Source organism: Gorilla gorilla, chromosome 16 (assembly GCF_029281585.2).
Source record: "Gorilla gorilla gorilla isolate KB3781 chromosome 16, NHGRI_mGorGor1-v2.1_pri, whole genome shotgun sequence".
In the NCBI taxonomy this organism is placed as follows: Eukaryota; Metazoa; Chordata; class Mammalia; order Primates; family Hominidae; genus Gorilla; species Gorilla gorilla.
The window spans coordinates 58375512-58397237 of record NC_073240.2 but is presented as its reverse complement, the minus strand read 5'-3'; the positions used below and the strand labels follow the sequence as shown (position 1 = coordinate 58397237).

Here is a 21726-nt window from a genome sequence, read left to right as displayed (position 1 = left end):
CAGCTAATCGTGTGCCCCTCAGCTCTTTATTGTCAAGCCAAACAGAAAGGCCTTGGGACCTCAAAGAAAATCTAAACAGTGAAGGGAGAGATCTCCAAGGCTTCTGACGTCCCAGATCTGTGGGCATCCCAAGCATCTTCTCAGTAACATAACAACAGCCCCATGGCAAGTGTCTAAAGAGCCCTTGAAGGGACTGGAGGCCAAGAAAGGCATGCCCAATGGAGGCAATTATGGAGCAGCCCCAATCTGGGCCAAGCACGGTGGCTCATGCCTGTAATCCCAGCACTTTGGGAGGCCAAGGCAGGCGGATCACCTGAGGTCAGGAGTTCGAGACCAGCCTGGCCAACATGGTGAAACCCCTTCTCTACTAAAAATACAAAAATTACTGGGCAAGGTGGCATGCGCCTGTAATTCCAGCTACTCAGGAGGCTGAGGCACGAGAATTGCTTGAACCCGGGAGGCGGAGGTTGCAGTGAGCCATGATTGTGCCACTGCACTCCAGCCTGGGTGACAGAGCGAGACTCTGTCTCAAAAAAAAAAAAAAATACAATGAAGAAGAGAATGGAGAAAAGGAAATGGAAAGGTTGAAGATGGGAAGAGAAAAGGGAGAAGTAAAGAGGAGAAAGGTTCATAGAAAATAAATCTAGGCTTTTATACTCCACCTTCATTTTTAGCAGCTGGTTTTCAACTTGCGCTACCTCCAACTGCCTCTGCTTTTCCCTCAGCTTGTCCATGGATGCTTCATATGTCTGCTGCAGATTTCTGATTTGATCCTTAATGTTGCTGTTTTCCAAAGTCACATCCACGAGGGTTTTCTGTGAGGATGAAAATAAAAACAAAACCAGATCCGGTGGCGTGAAAACACATGGGCTGCACCACACGCTGGGGCATCCCCTTATCATTAACCACTGGGGTAGCTGTCCTAGGCTACAGCAGCTGCCAGTCCGGGACCCTGTGCTGTGAGGGACTGTGGGTCTCCCATGATGGCCAAGAGGTCTGCCCCTGTAGCTTGGAGGGACTGAAAGCCTCTCCCATACCATCCCATAGCTGCTGCCAATACCACTTGCCACTGCTTAGGATGGATGGAAATGGATTAAAATGGAGTCCTTCCAAGGAAAAGTATTATAATACATCATTTCACATGGGAAAAAAAACAGCTTTTGAAAATAGTAAGTATAGTACAATCCCATTTTGAAAAATATATATAAGCATTGGTTCAAATATATGTTTATGCACTGGGGGGAAAAAGACTAGGAGGAAATCTGAATGATAGTTTTCACTATGTGATAGGGCTATGGATATCTATTTTCTTATTTATTTTTTCTGTATTTCCCAAATTGCCACAATGAAATCAGAAAACAAAATACGAGCTTTATAGAATAAAGATATTCCTCTTTTTATTCTTTTTCTTTTTCTTTTTTTTTTTTTGTTTTGTTTTTGAGACAGAGCCTGACTCTGTCACCCAGACTGGAGTACAGTGGCACGATCTTGGCTCACTGCAACCTCTGCCTCCCAGGTTCAAGCAATTCTCCTGCCTCAGCCTCCCGAGTAGCTGGGACTACAGGCGCCTGCCACCACGCCTGGCTAATTTTTGTATTTTTAGTGGAGATGGGGTTTCACCATATTGGCCAGGCTGGTCTCGAACTCCTGACCTTGTGATCCACCTGACTCGGCCTCCCAAAGTGCTGGGATTACAGGCGGGAGCCACCACACCCAGCCTCCTCTTTTTCTTAAAAGAGCTATCCCTTCTGTGCTTCTAGACTGCCTTCCAGGATAGTGACAACATGACTGAGAATACTCACATACCTGCAAACATTTCACCTTCCTCCCTTAGGCAGAGATGGGTAGTAATAAAGAAGTACTAAGGAACAGAATTTGGTAATGCAGACAAGTGATTTTTGCTCCAGGCCGCACTGAAGCAAGGATGTTTAAATCAATAGTGTTGGCCATGCGTGATGGCTCATGACTGTAATCCCAGCACTCTGGGAGGCCGAGGTGGGAGGAGCACCTGAGCCTGGAGTTCAAGACTAGCCTGAGCAACTACAAAAAAAATTTAAAAACCAGCTAGACATGGTTGTGTGTACCTATAGCCCCAGCTACCCAGGAGGCTGAGGCATAAGGATCACTTGAGCTTAGGAGGTCAAGGCTGCAGTGAACTATATCACACTGCTGCACTCCAGCCTATGCAACAGAGCAAGACCCCATCTCTAAAAAAATAATAAAAAAAGAAAAAGAAAAAAAATGGTGGTGCTATTTACTGCTTTGGTTTCTACTTGGTTAACTCTCCTTAGAGATAAATGGCCTCCACAGAATCCATGCCATTGGAAAGGCATCTTCTCCTATGTCCCCAGTCATCTACAATTTCACATTAGAAGATGTGAAAACCCTGGTGTTGGGCACTGTTTCTAACACCTCTGTGCTCTTGTCTAGATGATCAGTCTCTGAAGCTTCCTCAATTCCTCAGCCTCTACTTTGGACAATATAAGCCTTTCACTCCTAAACCTACTTGAATCAAGAAAAAGAATTTCTGAAGGACGTGATTAGATACTAAAGAAAATACTGAAGCCATTTGGAAGCATGGAGTCACAGAACATTTGAGCTTCAAGGGGCTTTAGAAACCACCTAGGCCAGCCACCCACTCCCCTAGCCCCACTGGCTTCACAGATTCTACTTGTGTATCCACACAAAAACCTACACTCTGGTCCAAGAGACCAGGATTCTTCTAATCCTGGCTCTGTCACTAGGCAGGCATCTTGCTCATGTCATTTCTCTCTGTCGGCCTCAGTTTGTTTATTCATAAAACTGAGATCCTCTCAGTTCTTTCTAGCTCTGACATTCTATGGAATCAAACCAAGGGTCTGGTCTCCCTGTCAATAATAATGAAAGTGGACAGAGTGGGCCAGTGGAAGAGGCTGGGGTCTTGCATAAGGAAGAAGCCAGCTCTCTTCAGACTCAGTCCACCAGGTACCCGAGTGGTCCTCAGCATCAGTGCCTAACACCATGCATCAGCCCTCTTCCTCTAGCAGGTTGAGTTTCCTGCTGTGAGATGGCTTCTCCTTCTCCTTCTCCTCCTCCTCCTCCCCCTGCCCCTCCCCTCCCCCTCCCCCTCCCTCTCCCTCTCTCTTTGTCTCTCTCTCTCTCTTTCTCTCAGTGGTTTTAGCTATAAGGCTCCTTTGGCTGTCCAGGACTAAGAGCCTGCATGATAACTAGGAATCAGTCAAGGTGCCTGGGTCAGAGCTGGCCCAGCTCAAACAGCTGACCTCTGCAGTAAATGCCAGAGTGTTCGCCAGATGGCAAAGCACAAGAATTGCCAGAAAATACTGGCAAATATATATATTTTTTTTTTCTGGGAAGAAAAACCAGAGATGTAGTACAAATGCCAACTAAGTCTGAACTCAGGTGAGATAAAGCCCTTGCTGGTGAGCTAGGAATGAGACGGCGTCCGAAAGGGGAGGAAAGGGAGCCTTGGCAAGCCCCCCTGACCACAGGAGGAAGGGAAAACAAAGGCTGCTGAGCAAACCAGACCCAGTGGGGCTTGGCCTGAGGCCAGGGGAAAGCTGGCATACACTCAAGAGAGCCAGGAAAAGGGTGGGACTCAGAAGCCCCACCAGAAATGGGCATCGCAGATGACCCCAAACACGAGGCCACCCGGACCCACTCCAGGACAGTGGCCGAGCCCTGCTGTTGTCACTGCTGCCATACCAACCGTTATCAGAGAATTAGGGGAAGTGGAGAATCCCAACGTGAAAATTTATTTATTTAACAAATTACTTATATAGAACCAGAAAGGATTTGAAATAGCTTTTGGAACTTTTGAGAGGAGGGTAAAAAGATAAGAGCCAAATAAATTTGGAGGAGAGGTAAAAACTGTTGTTCATATATTTGGAAATGAAGACCAAGGGAAGCTATTTCAAATACATACAATGCTTTGCTTTGAACATTTTCAAATTAATTTGCATGTAAGAATAAGACTTGTAAGAGTAAGAATGGGAAGCACTTGAATGGTTAGCTCCTAGTAAACCAAATCAACCAAGAAAACAATCCCTCAAAGTGAGATAACAACATGCATTTTCACAAATATAAGCTACCAGGTCTTTCTGTTTCCCTGTCTGCTACTACAAGACGTGGAATATACATGATTCTTTCTGATACAAAATAATTTCTAATTATAAAAAAGTGTTTACAGGCCTTTTTTATATTGCTTGCCATGAAGGAGTACAGATTGTCCTTAGTGAAGTCTGTGTTATTCTGTGATTAGGTGGCACTTCCTGTGGCACTGGGACTGGAGGAAGAGGGCTGATGTGTGGGGTTAGGCACTGATGCTGAGGACCACTCGGGTATCTGGTGAAGCAAGCGACATCTCTCACACTAAACTTGGGGTCTAAATTTCCTTTTCAGAGAGCAAAAACAAAGCCTTAGAGTCTCAGCTTGGAAATGCTTCCTTCAGTTTCCTACACTGTCTTCTGGGCACAGTCTTCACAGTGGTTCTACTTAAAGAATTCTGAATCATGAGCGGAGGATGTTCTGTGACTTATTTTTCTACAAAGGCACAGGCCCCACTCTTGATTAAGCTGGGTTGCCCTGTCATAGCAGTAAGCAGATGAGTACCTGCAGGCCAATGGAATCTGACGCCAAGGCTGAGTTCATGGCATTAAAACGATCCAGGGCAGACGACTGGGTTTGGATGTGATTCTCCAGATACTCCTGCTGAGCATGGGAAACCTGGACAGATTGAGGAGACAGTCACACAAAATCAATCCCTACACGTTCATCACAATCTTCAGTTAGGATGGAACTTTCTTCTGTTAGAAGCCACATCTACTTCAACAATATCTAAAGCAAAGCTTTAAATTAAAAGTCAACATCTGCATGATCCAGAGAGAAGGGCAAGAATCACCTTCCTTTGGATAGTGTTTACTGACAGACCCTCATTTAGCGCTCTCAACAACACTGTGCAGGAGTCAGAATGTTGTCCTTTGTAAGGAAGAAAACAATCAGAGAAGCTATGTGATTTGCTCACTGTCAAACAGCTCAGAAGTGGCACTCCTAGAACTAGAACCCAGTTGAAATAACTTCTGCAGCCACCTTGTTCTTTGCAGTCACCATGGAGAGAATATGCTTTGGTCTCACTCAATTCTCAAGAGTGTTTTTGTAATCCCAGCACTTTGGGAGGCCGAGGCGGTCGGATCACCTGAGGTCAAGAGTTCGAGACCAGCCTGGCCAACGTGGTGAAACTCCATCTCTACTAAAAATACAAAAATTAGCCAGGCATGGTGACGCACGCTTGTAATCCCAGCTTCGTGGAAGGCTGAGGCAGGCGAATCGCTTGAACCCGGGAGGCTGAGGTTGCAGTGAGCCAAGGTTGCAGTGAGGCGAGATGGCGCCATTGCACTCCAGCCTGGGTGACAACAGCGAAACTCCATCTCATTTAAAAAAAAAAAAAGAGTTGTTTTGTTGCTGCTGTTGTTGCTGCTGTCTTTGTTGGGTGTGTGTGTTTAACATGTCTGAGTCAGAAGCCATTCTTGACCTAGATATTGGCAAGACGCTAGATACTGTTAGGACTGAGAGTAGAAGTCCCCAGGAAGGCCCCCCATGTGGCCTCTGGGAGCAGCAGAAAGCTAGCCCCGGCACAGCAGAGCAGGAGCTGCACTCTGGGGAGTGGAGACAGAATTGAAGCAGCAAGCCAGGCCCAGGAGCATGTGGCAGCTTTGTGTTCAGCAGTGTGTTTCAATAGCAATAATTTAGCAATCTTAATCTGGCTGCAGTAGGTAGGATGACTTGGAGAAGGAGGAGACCTGTAGGCAGAGAGACAGGGTTTCTGGGACAATTCTAGCATGAGAAAATGAGGGTGTGTAGGAGATGGTGATGGAAAGCGAGGAGCAGAGTCTTGTTTATGCATCTATTGCAAATTCAATACTTTGGCTTTGATGACAGTCATTGGTGTATGACAGTCATGGCAGAATGACTTTCCATAAGCAGATGAGAATTTCACAAATGTCCTCCCACATGCCAGTGGGAATGGGCTGGGTAGATATGTTTATATAGCCCCACTCCTATAATCAAGGAAGGGGCTAGGTAGATAAATTTACATAGCCCCACTCCTATAATCAAGGTACTAGGTGTTACTTAAGCACTTAATCTCACAGCCCAGCCATAAATTGAACTCTAATGCGTGACTGTTGTAACTGCCCTTCTTTCCCACAGATATTAACTCTTATGGAAGGTATGTCATATAGACAGGGACTTTTATCTTTGGGAATATTAATAACAAATTTTTTTAAATGTCCACAAGCATTAGCTTGGCTAAACTAGAGGAAGGATATTTTTCTTAAATGTTTGAGTAGGTAATACACTCACATGGTGCAAACATTTCAAAAGTATAAAGTTACTTTTATATTTTTATAAAAAATTACCACCCTGCTCAGTTACCACCCTGCCCATCCCTGCCTCCCAATTAGAAACAGTTGTTAGTTATTTTCTGGATTATCCTTTTAGTAACTTTTTGTGCACACACAGAACAATCCTGATATGTTTATCTTCTCTTCCTGTTCTATACAAATGGTAGCAATTTTTTCCTACATATTTTCTTGCATCTTGCTTTTTTTCACCATCTACATCTTTCTGTATCTCCCCTTCAAGGGCTTACTTGCTTTTTCTTTTTTTTTTTTTATTTACAACCGCATATATTCTATTGTAGAGATACATCATTTATCTTACTTTCCCTTCTTTATTTTTTTTTTTTTTTGAAACAGGGTCTCACTCTGTTACCCAGACTGGAGTGCAGTGGCACAGTCTTGGCTCACTGCAACCTCCACCTCCCAGGCTCAAGTGATTCTCCTGCCTCAGCCAACTGAGTAGCTAGGATTACAGGCCTGCACCACCATGCCTGGCTAATTTTTGTATTTTTAGTAGAGACAGGGTTTCACCACATTGGCCAGGCTGGTCTTGAACTCCTGACCTCAAATGATCCACCTGCCTCGGCCTCCCAAAGTGCTGGGATCATAATCGTGAGCCACCGTGCCTGGCCACTTTCCTCTTCTTGATACACATTTAGGTTTCCAGTTGTTTTACTATTACAAACAATGCTACAATAAATAAATCTATCCTTATGTCTTTCCTCATATGTGAGAATCTATCTGTAGAATAAATGCTAGGAATAGAATTGCTAGGTCAAAGGATCTAAACATCTGTAATTTTGATCGATAATGCTAAATTGTTCTCTGTAAGAGTAATAGCAAATTGCATTTTCATCGGCAACTCTCTTCTTTGCCCACAGGCCTGTGAACAATGTCCTGACCCACTCTTGCACTTTGGCGGGTCTAATAGATAAAAATTATATTATGGGATGGTTTTAACCTGCGTTTATCTTACGATGAGGTGAGGCAGAGCATCCTGTCATACACAAAAGAGCTCTCCATCTTTCCTTTAGTATACATTACCTGTTACAAATCTTTTGCCTATTTTTATGAGTTGTAGCTTTTTTCTTCTTGATTCCTGGGGGATCTTTCAATATTCAGAAAATGAGCCTATTATGTATGATACGAAGGACAAATAATTTTTCCTGGTCATTGGACTTTGACATTTTTACCAGCAGGAGTTTCTCATTTTAAAGTTGTCAAAGTTATCAGCCTTTCTTTTCATGGTTTTGGGATTTTATGTCATAATAAGAAAAGGCATTCCCTTACCCCAAGGGTATAAATGAATTCACACATATTTTTCTTCTGGAACTTTTGGGTTTTATTTTTCACATTTAAATATTTGATACTTTTGGAATTTAGCCAGATATAAGACTTCCAAAAGCACATAAGTTTTCCCAATAGCACATACTGACTAATCCATTTTCCTTCCTTTTTTGAGATGCTACATTTATCACATATAGGGGTACATTTCTGGAGTACTTTTTATTGATGTTTGTCTATTTATGTGTCACTACAATACTGTTTCATTCTCTGAGGCTTTTTCACTTTCTTTCAACATTTAGTAAGGCTACTGTCTCTCATTGCTCTTTTTTCCCATTATTTTCCCAATCTTTTTATTTAATTTCTATATAAACCTTAGAATCACCTACTCCACTTAATAAAAAACAAAACCTGTTGGTCTTTTTATTGGGTCATATTAAACTGGTACAGTAATGTGGATCTTATGATGCTGAATCTTCCTTTCTAAGCACATGGTGTTTCTTTCCACTTATTATAGTTGACTCCTACTTATGTAGTATTTTTCTTTTGATGATATTTTGGGAATTTTTTGTATATTGAAACCTCTTTGCATATTATATATTAATTTTATATCCTCTGTGTGTGTGTGTATATAAAATTTTATACCCTGCTACAAATAACAAATTCTTTATTTGTTTGTAGTAGTTTTTCTTTCATCATTTCATGTTCACTTGAGCTTTCCAGGTATACAATCATATAGTTTGTAAACAGTGATAGTTTTACATCTACCTATGCCATTTTTAAACCTATATGTTTATTTCTTTTGTTTGGCTAGTATGTCAAGAACAATGTTAAATAATAATAGTGATAGCTGGCTTCCTTGTGTTGCTCCTGACTTTGGTGAGAATGCTTTGAAAATGAATAAGATTATTCTCACCACAAAAATTTCCCTTTAGGTAATAAATTTCATTCTGTGATAAAATTTTCTCAGTTTATTTAAAATATAATTCTATTGATAAAGAACACTAGATACTCTAATATCTTTAGGCACTAGCCACTGAGGGACTACTCTGAGCCTGCCATGCCTCCCTACCTCCAAGCAACTGAGATAATGACTTACAGATATTTCCTGGGTGAGCTGTCGAATCTTCTGTCTCATCTCATCATAGTCTCCATACATTCGCTTTCTCACCTTTTCCAAAGTGGCTCTCACCTGTAGCGCACAAAGATACTAGTTAGAGATCAAGCCATAACATTTTCATACAAGATTTCTAAAACTTTTAAGAAACTCTAAAGAAAGAAGGACCCCGGCCAGGTGCGGTCGCTCAAGCCTGTAATCCCAGCACTTTGGGAGGCCGAGGCGGGCGGATCACAAGGTCAGGAGATCGAGACCACCGTGGCTGATATGGTGAAACCCCGTCTCTACTAAAAATACAAAAAATTAGCCAGGCGTGGTGGTGGGCACCTGTAGTCCCAGCTACTCGGGAGGCTGAGGCAGAAGAATTACATGAACCTGGGAGGCGGAGCTTGCAGTGAGCTGAGACTGCGCCACTGCACTCCAGCCTGGGCAACAGAACAAGGCTCCATCTCAAAAAACAAAAAAAAAAAAGAAAAAGAAAAAGGACCCCACATAAAAATAATCTTAAGAACAAGACAGGAAATTAAGGGAGAAGGTCACCCCCAACAACTAGTTAGAAACTAGTTCGGAATTATCCAAATAATTTATATATATATAATTTTATTATGTATATATTTTATATACATAATAAAATATATAGGCATATATTAATATAGAATATATTAATATATGCTAATATATATTAATTACATAAAATTATATATAATTACACATAACTATCATAATAAATATTAATTAGCCAAATAAACTCTGAAGAAAAAATGGTTTGTTGAAATTCACCTATCACCCTCAAATGACATTTGGGCAAAGTTTTGCCCTTTTCCCATCACATGTTTTTACAAGTAGAATGTGTTTTAATAGACTCATGGCTAAAAGGACCAAAGAAACCAAAAAGCAACCTCTAATTTTCCCTCTATCTGCCCTGACTGCCAAAGAGCAATCAAATATCTGGAATGGAAGGAAGCAAAATATGAACCCTGGGGAGCCCATAAATTTGAAAGTCAGTTCCTCAGTAATCACCAATAACACGCAAGGCAGTAAATATAACAAAAGTTCAAGTGATCCCAAAAACACTTGTTTACACAAACTCTGTTCAAGTTTCTCTACAGTACTACTTTCAGAGGGCTAGCAGGACCTTAAAAACTTTCAAAACACAACAAAAGACCTTACAAACAGTCCCTGTCTCCTCCCTTCTTCTGGTATCCCTAGGATGGGGAAAGTACTCAGGAACCCTCAGATAGGGCAGGAAGTCTCAAGGGAGTTTTCTCCAGCACACTCCAGAATTTCTGTTTTAGGAAGGGCCTAAAGATAGCAGTTTGGTTAGAATGTAAGTGTTTAGGACATAGTATTGGAAGGCTTAATTTTGAAGCACATTGTTTTAAATTAGACAGCATGTTTATTAGGGGTTACTGGATATTGGTGGAGATTTGGGGGAAGGGAGAGTCAAGATCCCCAGACTTCCCCACATGAATTCTAAAAACTGAGTCTACTTTCTTGCCATGAAGTACAAACATTTTGGGAAAATGAGGCTAAAAGTACAACTTTTCATTCTAGGCAGGCAGAACGGCTTTCATGTGTGGCCCTGAGCTGGCTCTTGTGCTGCTCCCAGTGGTGAGTGGGTGGAATCTTGAGCTTCATGTCCCTCCCGAAGGCAAATACTGCAATGACCAGGCCAGGGATGGAACTGAAGCCACCTATGGCAGGAGGGACCTGAAAGTTAGTTTTAAGTTGCAGATCACAGTGGAGGGTGGTAATCCCAGGTCACGTGACTTTGGCACATGTCATCCACAGCTCAGGATTAGCCAACATCTCCTCCTGCCTTTGTCTTGGGCAATTTGGGACTCTGGACTCTGTTTAGAAGGTTACTAAGGGAGGAGCCATACCTCCGGAGCATTTAAATGAGGAAGGTCTATGTATTTCCTTGAGAAAAAAATACAAGAAAGTTAAAATGTCTGAGCTATTCTTAACAGGAAATTCAGGAACTGAATATTCTGAATGGTTAAAAATTATGTCTGGAGGCCGGGCACAGTGACTTACACCTGTAATCCCAGAACTTTGGGAAACTGAGGTGGGAGATTCACTTAAGTCCAGGAGTTTGAGACCAGCCTGGGTCTCTACAAAAAATTATCTGGGTGTAGTGGCGCGCACCTGCAGTCCCAGCTGCTTGGGAAGCTGAGGCAGGAGGATCACTTGAGAGTGGGGAAGTAGAAGCTGAAATAAGCTGTGATTGTGCCGCCGCAGTGAGCTGTGATTGTGCCACTGCACTCCAGCCTGGATGACAGAGTGAGACCCTGTCTTGAAAATATACAATAAAATAAATTTTAAAAATTATGTTTGAAAGGTGGGATAACTAGGAGTTTGAGGTTGGTGGCTGTCATATACATTATGTATATGCGTGTTAATTTTTCTGGCTTTTCCTCATATTTTCTGCTAAGCATTTATTATTTTTTAAATTCAACAAGAAATGTTCCTTTTAAAAACTCACACAAAAGCGAAGACATCGTGAGTTTGCATCTTATCTGAAAACCCACAAAATAAAATGGGGCTCACAGAGCTGTGTTTTTAACCTTAGGTATCAAAGCCCAGCCAACCCCCACAATCTCAACATGAGGACTGAAGCCTGCACAGAGCAAAAGTGACTTGCTGGGCCAGACACAGAGCTGGAGCTCGAAGCAAGGTCTGTGAGCTCACAGGTCTAGATTGATTCCCTGCCCCCACACTGCCTCTTACAAGCACTTTCTAAGCTACTGGTCTGTAATGTGAGCCCATCGGTGTCAGAGCAGCCCGTCTCCTCTTCCATATAAGCTGGGTGGTTTGGTCAAGAGGGGAATCAGTCAATCTAGGGGAACACAGGATGGAATGAAAAGAAATGGAGAGAGAGAGAAGAAGAAAATACTCCAAAATGTTAACAATTGCTCTGGTTGAATGGTGACATTATGAGTGATTTTATTTTCTTCTTCATACATGTTTATATTTCCCAAATTTTCTCAAAAGAACATGTAATTTAAAAGATAGGAAATAAACTATTAAATACAAGGAAATGGCATTGATTGGCTTGGTTGGACAAAGTCTATTGTGGTTGACTTCCTAGCATTTGCTTCAACCCAACTGATTAATCTGAATCAGCCACAGTCTTCCTATTCCTCTTGCCAGGGATGCATTTGGGACTGGTAAGTGCAATATAGAAAAACCACTCAAGAGCCTCCAAACCCTACACGGAAGGAGGAAGCCATCTGCTCTCCTGAGTATACTTACCTAGTAACATCCATCCAGCAGAAGCTCAACCTTTCCTTCCTTGCAGATTTACATCTGTACTTTAACATTACCATGAAGATACACAGAAACATTTCCAGCCAAAATGATAACACTAAGAATTCTTTCAAAATGCCTTATTACATTCACTTCAATGCTTCCAACTCCATCCTCTTGCATACTACAAAAAGAATACAGATGGGGGGCAAAAACTCTTAAATGGCTCACATCTTTGATGTAGTTCATCTCTTCTTTCAGCTGACTGGTGGACCACCCATACACCACCATTTCTTTCTGCTGATTTTGATCTGATCTTCGCACCACACCATAAACAACACCCTGAGGAAGTTTCCTGGTAGGTTCTCCATTGCTCAGGTCAAGAAGCTAAAAGAAAGTAGGAAAAGAGAAAAAGAATAATAACTCTTTAGGCCTCATGCACAGTTGTAATAATGGGCCCACTGTGTATGATTATGCAAATTGTGCCCAGCACTCATTGCCTGGCAGTGGAGATGGAGGGAGCAAAAATCCCATCTGGTCTCTGTTCACCAAGGTGATTTGGCATAGGCTTGGGCTGCTTTTACCCCGGAGGAAGAGCACCCTTTGCTAATGTCTATAAGGGCCTGTGCACTCACCTAAGAGTAATTCCCACAAAGATACCAGACGGACTTGCGTTGTCCTAGTAAGAAGAGCAAGCATTTGAAACCTCATGCTCTTAATAATGCTGTCTTTCCCCTTACCCCAGCCTCTCCATATGCTGTCAACCTCAACACTAAATACAATGCACAAGGTTGAGGCTGGCAGTCATCTAGCAGCCAAACTGTCCTCTGAGGGTAGGGCTGGTCCTGGGGCCAAGTTCTAAGAAAAGGGGGTAGTGTTAGTACATAACCTGTTGTGACCATTCATGAAATATTTCTGAAAAGCCAGGAAGAGGTGGTGTGACTTCAGCCCAAAAGGATCCTCCCAGTCCTGTTGGCTGGTTCTTAATTCCTTCAGTTAAAGTTTTGGTCATTGTTGAAATGCAAATACCCTTGAGAAACAGTAACATGTCCAAGCCTTAACACGCCTTTATAGAATGAAGGCTTATCAAGCAGGAAAGGGGGAAATTAAGATTTGTTGAGCACCTACTATAGGCTAGAAATAATCCTAAGCACATTTAATGTTCACAACCACTCTATGACACAGCAATTGTCCTTTCTGTCCTTTCCACTTCATAGATGAGAAAACTGAAGTTCAGAGAGGTTAGGCAACTTGCTTATGGACACACACCTACATTCAAGCCTGGCTCTGTGATTCTGTCTGACATTAGGCACCTCCCCATACTGCAGGCTATGTTTAGATGGAGGGGGACAGAGTAGGGGCCTCCACAACATGGAAGGGACAGAAGTAAGAAAAAATCCAAGATTAAGGACTGAGACTTCAGACAAACTGGCCTTCTCCCAGTTTTCCCTGGGGCTGACCCAGGTACCTCGACAATCCCACAGCACAGAAACCTAAATTCCATAAGGGTAATTCTGCTGTCCTGCTAACTTTTCAACTGCCTTTACACAGAGATTGTTGCCATGTATTCACCAAAAAAAAAAAAAAAAACAAAACACTTTTTTTTTGAGATGGAGTCTCACTCTGTCACCCAGGCTGGAGTGTAGTGGCGTGATCGTGGCTTACTGCAACCTCCACCTCCCGGGTTCAAGTGATTCTCCTGCCTCAGTCTTCCAAGTAGCTGGAATTACAAGTGTATACCACTACATGGGCTCATTTTTATATTTTGTTTGTTTGTTTTTGAGACAGAGTCTCACTCTGTCGCCAGGTTGGAGTGCAGTGGCGCAATCTCGGCTCACTGCAACCTCCGCCTCCTGAGTTCAACCAATTCTCCTACCTCAGCCTCCTGAGTAGCTGGGACTAGAAGCGCGCCACCACGCCCAACTAATTTTTGTATTTTCAGTAGAGACGGGGTTTCACCATGTTGGCCAGGATGGTCTCGATCTCTTGACCTTGTGATCCGCCCACCTCGGCCCCCCAAAGTGCTGGGATCACAGGCGTGAGCCACTGCGCCCGGCCAATTTTTGTATTTTTAGTACAGACAAGGTTTCACCATCTTGGCCAGAATGTTCTCAAATTCCTGACCTCAAGTGATCTGCCTGCTTTGGCCTCCCAAAGTGCTGGGATTACAAGCATGAGCCACCTTGCATGGCCCACAAAGTATTTTTTAACACACAAAACTTTAATCTGCATTTGAAAATCATTCACTGTGGCAGAACAGAAAGTTCTTTATGTACTTTAAGTACTTTATGATCCCATTCATGCAAAGTTTGCAAAATCAAAGAAAGGTCTAGAAAGCTATGTGATGATGATTAACCTTACAGGTCTCTAAGGAAGGAACCATGGGTGGGGTAGGGGTGCTAGAGATCAGGATGACTTTTGCCTTTTTCTTTATACCTTTCTATATTGCTTGTTTTTTGTTTTGTTTTGCTTCGTTTCAATGTAAGCTTCTTAAAAAGTAAGAAAATACTACAACCATTGCTTCTTGCCCTTCTTCCCACACTTGGGAAGACATGGGATGCAAGGAGCTGTGATTCCTTGCACTTGCTTCTGGTAAATGCCTGAGTCCCTTACAGCTGGGCCCCAAAGGCACTGATGCTATCCTTACATTTGTGCTTAAGTTTGGGTAACTGAGCTGTTATATGGCTTGCAGCAGAGTCAAGAGCTGGCATTAAGTTATCCCCAATTTACTGGACATATAACCAGGAAGAGGAAAAGCTCTAATGAAACTCCCCAAATACCAGGAAACAAAAGCAAGATCTTTCAGTCACGGACTCCACCCAGTTCCTAAAAAACAAGCCAATGACAACACAACGCTTTGGTGAAATGCATTTCTGCAAAGCAAAGGCTTTCAGAGGTGGACTGGCTTGCAGGAAAACTCAGGTGGCCAGACACAGAGGATCCTGCCCCTGGCCCAGGCAGGGAGATGAGGCTGCCACGGAGCGGGGAAAACACAAGCAATGCCAGGAACAATGAGGTCTGTGGAACACTCCCGAGTGGCCCAGGTCTCAAAGTTGTACCCACAGAAAGAGATCAAGATACACTGAGTGAAAAGTCGTAAATTTCAAATTTTCATTTTTTGTTTGAAGACTGTGTGTTTGTGTATGTAAAACAGCTGGAAGGATGCAATCCAGATCTCTAACGACAGTTTCCTCAGGAAAATGAGATTTCACTTTTTCCTTTATGTTCTTTGGTAGACTTTGAATGTTTTTTGGCAAAAAGAAAAAAGCATTATGTTTGAATTGAACATTTGTGTAAATGTCAGGGTCTAAATAAAAGGCCCCCAGGAAGGGCATGGCCCCAGGACTCTACCCGCTGGGGAGCAGGGCCATCAGCACCAGCCACACCAGGGGAGAGGACTCCTGAGGCAGCCCAAGGAGCTGATGGTCCCTGACAGGAAAAGTGAAGAAGTAAGTTACTGAAGAAAGAGGAGGGGGAAGAAATTTGTTGTCAGGTGATTTTATTATATATAATATATAATAAAATATATATTTTCTTTAATCCTCACAATGACCCTACTGTGTAAATAGTATGACTTCTCTTCTTCCAGGGTAACAGCCTGCGAGTGCCTGCCTATGTCTTTCCAAATTGGAGCTCTTTTTTCACTACAATGCTACAGTCAGGAGAGGAACTGCAACTCACGTCTCCATGTAGCATCCCAGGGTCTCCAGCCGTAGGAAGCCAAGAGCCTGCTTTCAGGTCCCAGGGCCATTTGGAAGAGGCAGGCCCAGGATGGGGGGCTCTTTCCACTTCCCCTGCCCATCCCCAACCCCACACCTGCCTCACTGCCTCCCTTCTGTTCCTTTAGGAGCCAGCCTCCTTCTTGTTTCAAGGTAGTCACACATGCTGTTCCCTCAATCTGCACTGCTGGGCTGAAATGTCACTTCCTCAAGAATCAAGAACGCCTTCCCTGACCCTTCAGACCCCTGAGGTCTTCTCGGTCCACTCTCACAGCACTTCCCCACGACACTCACCACAGCTGCAGCCCAGCGACTGTTGGTGTATGTCAGTATCCTTGTGTGGGGAAGCCCTGCTTCCCTATCAACTGTAAATTGCAGCAAGTCCAGGGCCTACTTTGTCTTCTTTTCCACCGTAATTCCCAGATCTAACAGTGACTGACATGCAATGAGTCTCTCAATAAATATTTGCTGAATGAATAGGGAACTTTAGAAGTTGGGAGAGGTCTGGGAATTACTCAGGGTACATAAATATGGTCCAAATGAAGTGAATACCTGTTATTCTTCTTAGATGGAGGAACAGACAGTTAATGTTTACCCCGGTCACAACATGTATACCCAGAAAAGCTGCTACGAGCATAGATGGCTATCCTTTTTATAAAATGTCAGTATGCTTTTGGTCAAAAACTGAACACGGGGAAAAAAAGAAAAAAGCTGATATGTTGAGCAAGATGTTTGTGGCTAAATTTCTCTCCTCTTGTATCCTTTAAAATACCTCCCAATAAGAAAAGTATTGATTTTTAGGCAGAAGAGCATTATGATGATATTAAGAAACAGTCTCTTTTAGAAAAACATGCTGAGATACAGATGATGTATATTTATTTCCTTATACAGCGTGGATGTAGATGAGGCAGGATTGGCCATGTATTGAGGTTGCTGGTGCTGGAGAAAGGACCAATGACTCATTACATGATCCAGTCTCATTTTGTATGTTTGAAACTCTCCAAAATTAAGTTTTTGAAAACCTCCTTATGGCCAGGCACGGTGTCTCATGCTTATAATCCCAGCACTTTGGGAGGCCAAGGCAGGCAGATTGCTTGAGTCCAAGCATTTGAGACCAGCCTGGGCAACATGGTGAAAATCCATCTCTGCAAAAAATGCAAAAATTAGCTTGATGTGGTGGTGTGTGCCTGTAGTCGCAGCTTCTTGGGAGGTTAAGGTGGGAAGATCGCTTGAGCCCAGGAGGTTGAGGCTACAGTAAGCTGTGATCATACTACTATACTCCAGCCTGGGCGACAGAGAAAGACCCTATCTCAAGAAAATTAAATTAAATTAAATTTAAATTAAAAATCAAAAGCCTCTTTATAATGCTACTTGGTACTAAAAAAACAAATTTTAAAAAATGTACTCTATTAAAAGCCTCCTGGGCATGAAACAATACTAGACAGAATTTGCTTGAAAATAAAAGGCCTGGCCAGGAATGGTGGCTCATGCCTGTAATCCCAGCACTTTGGGAGGCCGAGGCAGGTGGATCACAAGGTCAGGAGATGGAGACCATCCTGGCTAACACGGTGAAACCCCATCTCTACTAAAAATACAAAAAAATTAGCCAGGCGTGGTGGCGGGCGCCTGTAGTCCCAGCTACTCGGGAGGCTGAGGCAGGAGAATGGTGTGAACCCGGGAGGTGGAGCTTGCAGTGAGCCGAGATCGCACCATTGCACTCCAGCCTGGGCGACAGAGCGAGACTCCGTCTCGAAAAAAAAAAGAAAAGAAAAGGCTTAATTAAAGTGCAGAATAAAAAGAAAGTTATTACAAAGAAGGAAAATTGACTGAAAGGGCATTCCATACTCCCAACACATACGCAGAATCTCTGGATTAAGCTGTTTCCTGTGAGTACTCACAGCTTAAAATCTACCTACAGGCCCCATACTATGGCTGACCTCCCTAAAGATACATCTGGCAGCCAGTGCCTTAGAAAGAAAGAGCAGCTACAGAAAACTAACTCAGCCTAAATTCCTCTCCTAAGGGATTTACTGGCCATTGAAGAGTCTGGATTAACAAGGTCAATGATATTGTCCAAATCTTAAATGAGAAGACAGGAACCTACAATGCAACAAGCTCCAAAAAGCCAGGGACAACATCTGCCTTATTCACTGCTCTATCTCTGGTACCCAGCATAAACAGATGCTCCATAAGTACATTTTGAAGGGAAAAAGAAAGATGGAATATTTGGAGTATACAGTCATCCTTGACACTGAGGATTAATCTGTGCAAAAAAAGAAAATCCCTTGGTCAATCAGCATTCTTAGGGGAAATAAGAGCAGAAATGCAGCTCAACATGCATCAAACTGACAATAGCAGACTAATACAGCCAGTCCCCCGCCCCACCAGCCAGGAGGGGCAGCTGGTCACACATCCTGGCTGCCAATATGGTTGAGAAGGGCCATAATGTGACTCGTGTGACTTCCAGACTGGAAGCCAAGTTATTTCCAAAACTTCTTACTTCAGACCTCTTTTCTCCAGCCAGAGGGCAGCAGCTAACCTGGGACTGCTGAGCACAGAGCCACTGGGTTCCCTGCCCATCTTGCAGGCAGAGGCTGGCACTTCAGGAATGTGCTCTGGCTTGTACAACCTGTGTATCTATCTCAGCAAATTATTTGGCCCAGGTCATTACTCATACTTAACACTGTTTTGCTTTCTTGGACAAAAATGAACATTACCTCTGAGCCCAAAGGGCCTTTCCACAGCCTGGGAAATAAATATTCTCAGAAAAACTGAAACCTTTGGCTTATCAAAATACTTGTCCAGGCGCAGTGGTGTATGCTTGTAGTCCCAGCTACTTGAGAGGCTGAGACAGGAGGAATACTTGAGCCCAGGTGTTCAAGGCAATCGTGTACTATGATTGCACCTGGGAATAGCCACTGCTTTCCAGCCTGGATGACATAGTAAGACCCTGTTTCTAAAAAATAAAACTAATTTAGTTATTTCTGACAGTCTCACAGACTGAATAGTGCCCATTTCGTAAGTAAACTCAGGAGAAAAGATCATTTTCAAAGCTTAAGATGAGAAGGAAAAGGAAAGCTTCTAGCCAAGCAGAAGTCCCAAAGAGAGTGGCATTTGTAATGATAGCAGCCTGATAGGAGTGCTAGCGTACAGCTAGTGCACAGCTTCCATGCAGACTAGTGTGCAGCTAGTACACAGCTTCAACGCAGACAATAGTTGCTTAGGCCTAATAACCCCCGTGGAAAAGGGAAGAATACACAGGAGGAAAAAAAAAATCAGGAACTGCTTTTCTGGAACCCAGGGGTATAGCACACACCTTAGGTAACCTTGACTGATAAAATGTAAATATCCTAAACAGAGTTTCTCTGATAGGAGAAGGCACGCAAGTCAATGTTCCCATGGCAACATGGCCCGTCACAGACCTGAGTTGGAATTGCAAATCCACTATCTACTAGCTGTGTGCCCCTAAGAAAGTTATTTTCTGTACTTTAAAGAGCTTCAGGGTCCTTAACACTAAAATGGGGATCATACCACCAATTTCAGTGGGCAGTCTAAAGAATACACAGAATAAAACACACAAAACACCTAGTGTGCTAATAGCATACTAGTAGATACTGGGAGTTTCTAGTATTGGTGGTGTGGTTTCTTTACATTTTTGAGTATATGGGTTCCTACTCAACTCTACATGTCTATCTGAATGAGTCTGTCTGTCCGTCCACCTTCTTCTTGGTCTTTTGGCTGTTCTCATTACAGTTGTCAAAGTGGCTCTGACAGCGAAATATTCACCCCCAAAGTGGCCTTGGTTTCTCTTCATGGGTAGTGAATCACAAAGTCTCAGAAGGTTAGAAAAATGGAAAAGAGTTGTATAGTCCAGTGTGTTTTCAGACACTATTCCCAGCTCCTCCTCCATGTCTGACAAGGTTGTAGGGTGAAGAGTTGGGGGCCTGAAGGAGGCAGCCAACATAGCCCTGATCTTATTTCAGCTCCACCCACTGCTCCTTGACTGCTTTACCAATAGAACTTCCACATTTATCAACGTGAATAAAGGAATGTTTGGAAAAACACTGGCTCTAGACTAACATTTCTATTTGCTAGAAGAAGCAGCAAAGACCCCTAGAGATGACCTGACTGGCCCAACCACCACAGGGGTTCATGAGGAAGCCGGGACTCAAACTCTAGGTCTCTCCCCATCCTCCAGGGGCTGTTATCTCTGAGGGGCACGCAGAGTCCCTGGTGTGCTGTCACAAAGGGCAGCCCGGCCCCCACCTGAAGCTCTGAATCATGGCAGCACACTCGCTCACTTGGCAACAGCCCGCGAGGTTGTATAAACAGTCACGCCAAGGACGAGAACTCAGCAGGCTTATTCATCCAAGGCTTTTAAAGGAAAGAGGACTATAAAACCTACTGGCAAGGACTTCCTCCTTTTCAACATTTTATTGGGTTATGAAAGTTCCCAACTCTACATCCATACCCACGCATCTGCTCTCTCTCTCACTCAGCATTCTCAAAGATCTAGAGAGAAAACAGCTTCTTTAAAAACAATAGGTCACTGAAGGACACCTCCAAAGCTGGGATGTTAATAGTTATTTAAAACAGTATCTGCCTCAAGCTATTTTATCTATTTGCAAAGGACTTTACCATCATAAAGACACAGAATCAACTCAGATCAGATTCCCTAAAATTCAACTGTGCAGTGAGGCCCTGATTCAATATGCTAAGTCTGCAATAGCTGGTGTGGGTTCTGTCTCTGTGTGTGTGTGTCCCTGCATATACACATAGGAATCTGTTGCACATGACTATGGATAAGAATATGGATACATAAATTTAGAGAGTTCTTTGAAAACAACAGGTACTTAATTTCAAAACTATTACCAATTTTAATTTGAATGTTCAGCATGTTTATAAACATTATATTCTACATTTATCAATTTCTCAACATGTAATTTGTGCCCACAAACTAATCAGCATCCTCCTTCCCATATTATTAATGATTTTTAATGTTCAATATTCAAGTAAAAGCCCACAGCTAATTCATCTGAGTTGTTACTATAATTCAAGGTGATTTCCTCAAAGAACCTGTTATGGGTTGAATAGTGTCCCCCAAAAAGATACGCTGGAGTCCTAACCCCCAGTACCTAGGAATTATATGGAGAGCAGGTCAAGTTAGGAGAAAGCCATTAGACTGGGCCCTATTGGTGTCCCTGTAAAAAGGGGAAAATCTGGACACAGACACATGAAAATGCCATGTGAAAATCGGAGTGATGCTGCCACAAGGCAAGGATTACCAAGAGCTACCAGCAGCTGGAAGCGGCAAAGAAGAATTCTCCCCCTGGCGCCTTCAGAGGGGGCACCACAAGCACCTTGATCCCAGACGTATGAACTCCAGAACCGTGACAGAATACTTTCGGTTATTGAAGCCATCTCGTTTTTCATGCTTTGCTGTGGCAGCCCTAGGAAGCTAATATAAAACTCAATCATCATAATCAACAAGCATTCATTAAGCACCTACTATGTGCAAGGCAGCCACCTAGGCTTTGGGAAGAGAGAATAAAAAGACTCAACCTCATTTCTCTGTGTGTGTGTATGTGCCTACATATATGTTATACACAAATTTTGCAAAAATGTATATCTATACCTATGTGGAGTTCTTAGCAGCATATGGCTAGGTGCCAAGTGAAAGGGGCAGCCTGGGTGTCCTGTAGGTTAAGGGAAGAGTGACCACCCCAGCACACAGAAGTCTGGGAAGTTATCAGAAGGGAAGTGGGCCTTTAGCTGAGCCTTGAAGGACAGGGAAGACTTAGATAAACTGAGACATGGCAGTGAAGGGACTCCAAGCATGGCTAGGGCCTCAGCAAGTGCTATGAGGAGGGAAGAGATGCTATGTGTTTGGAAAATAAAGACAGGCAACTTCAGGCAAGAGAATAACTCCAGAAGGTCTAAGGGGGTAAAAACAAAGACCCAG

General features: G+C 43.1%; 1 protein-coding gene across 2 annotated transcripts in view; it reads right to left on the bottom strand.

Annotated features, from left to right (window-relative positions):
• The window catches only part of MYZAP (myocardial zonula adherens protein), a 93430-nt gene that overhangs the window by 54845 nt on the left and 16859 nt on the right, over positions 1-21726 (bottom strand). For both annotated transcript variants that reach the window (XM_004056249.4, XM_055364038.2), the window contains exons 3-6: positions 12277-12432; positions 8779-8871; positions 4609-4722; positions 663-815 (exon numbers count right to left, since the gene is read on the bottom strand). In XM_004056249.4, the coding sequence (XP_004056297.1) occupies positions 663-815; positions 4609-4722; positions 8779-8871; positions 12277-12432 (516 nt within the window). The remainder of the gene's footprint in view (positions 1-662; positions 816-4608; positions 4723-8778; positions 8872-12276; positions 12433-21726) is intronic.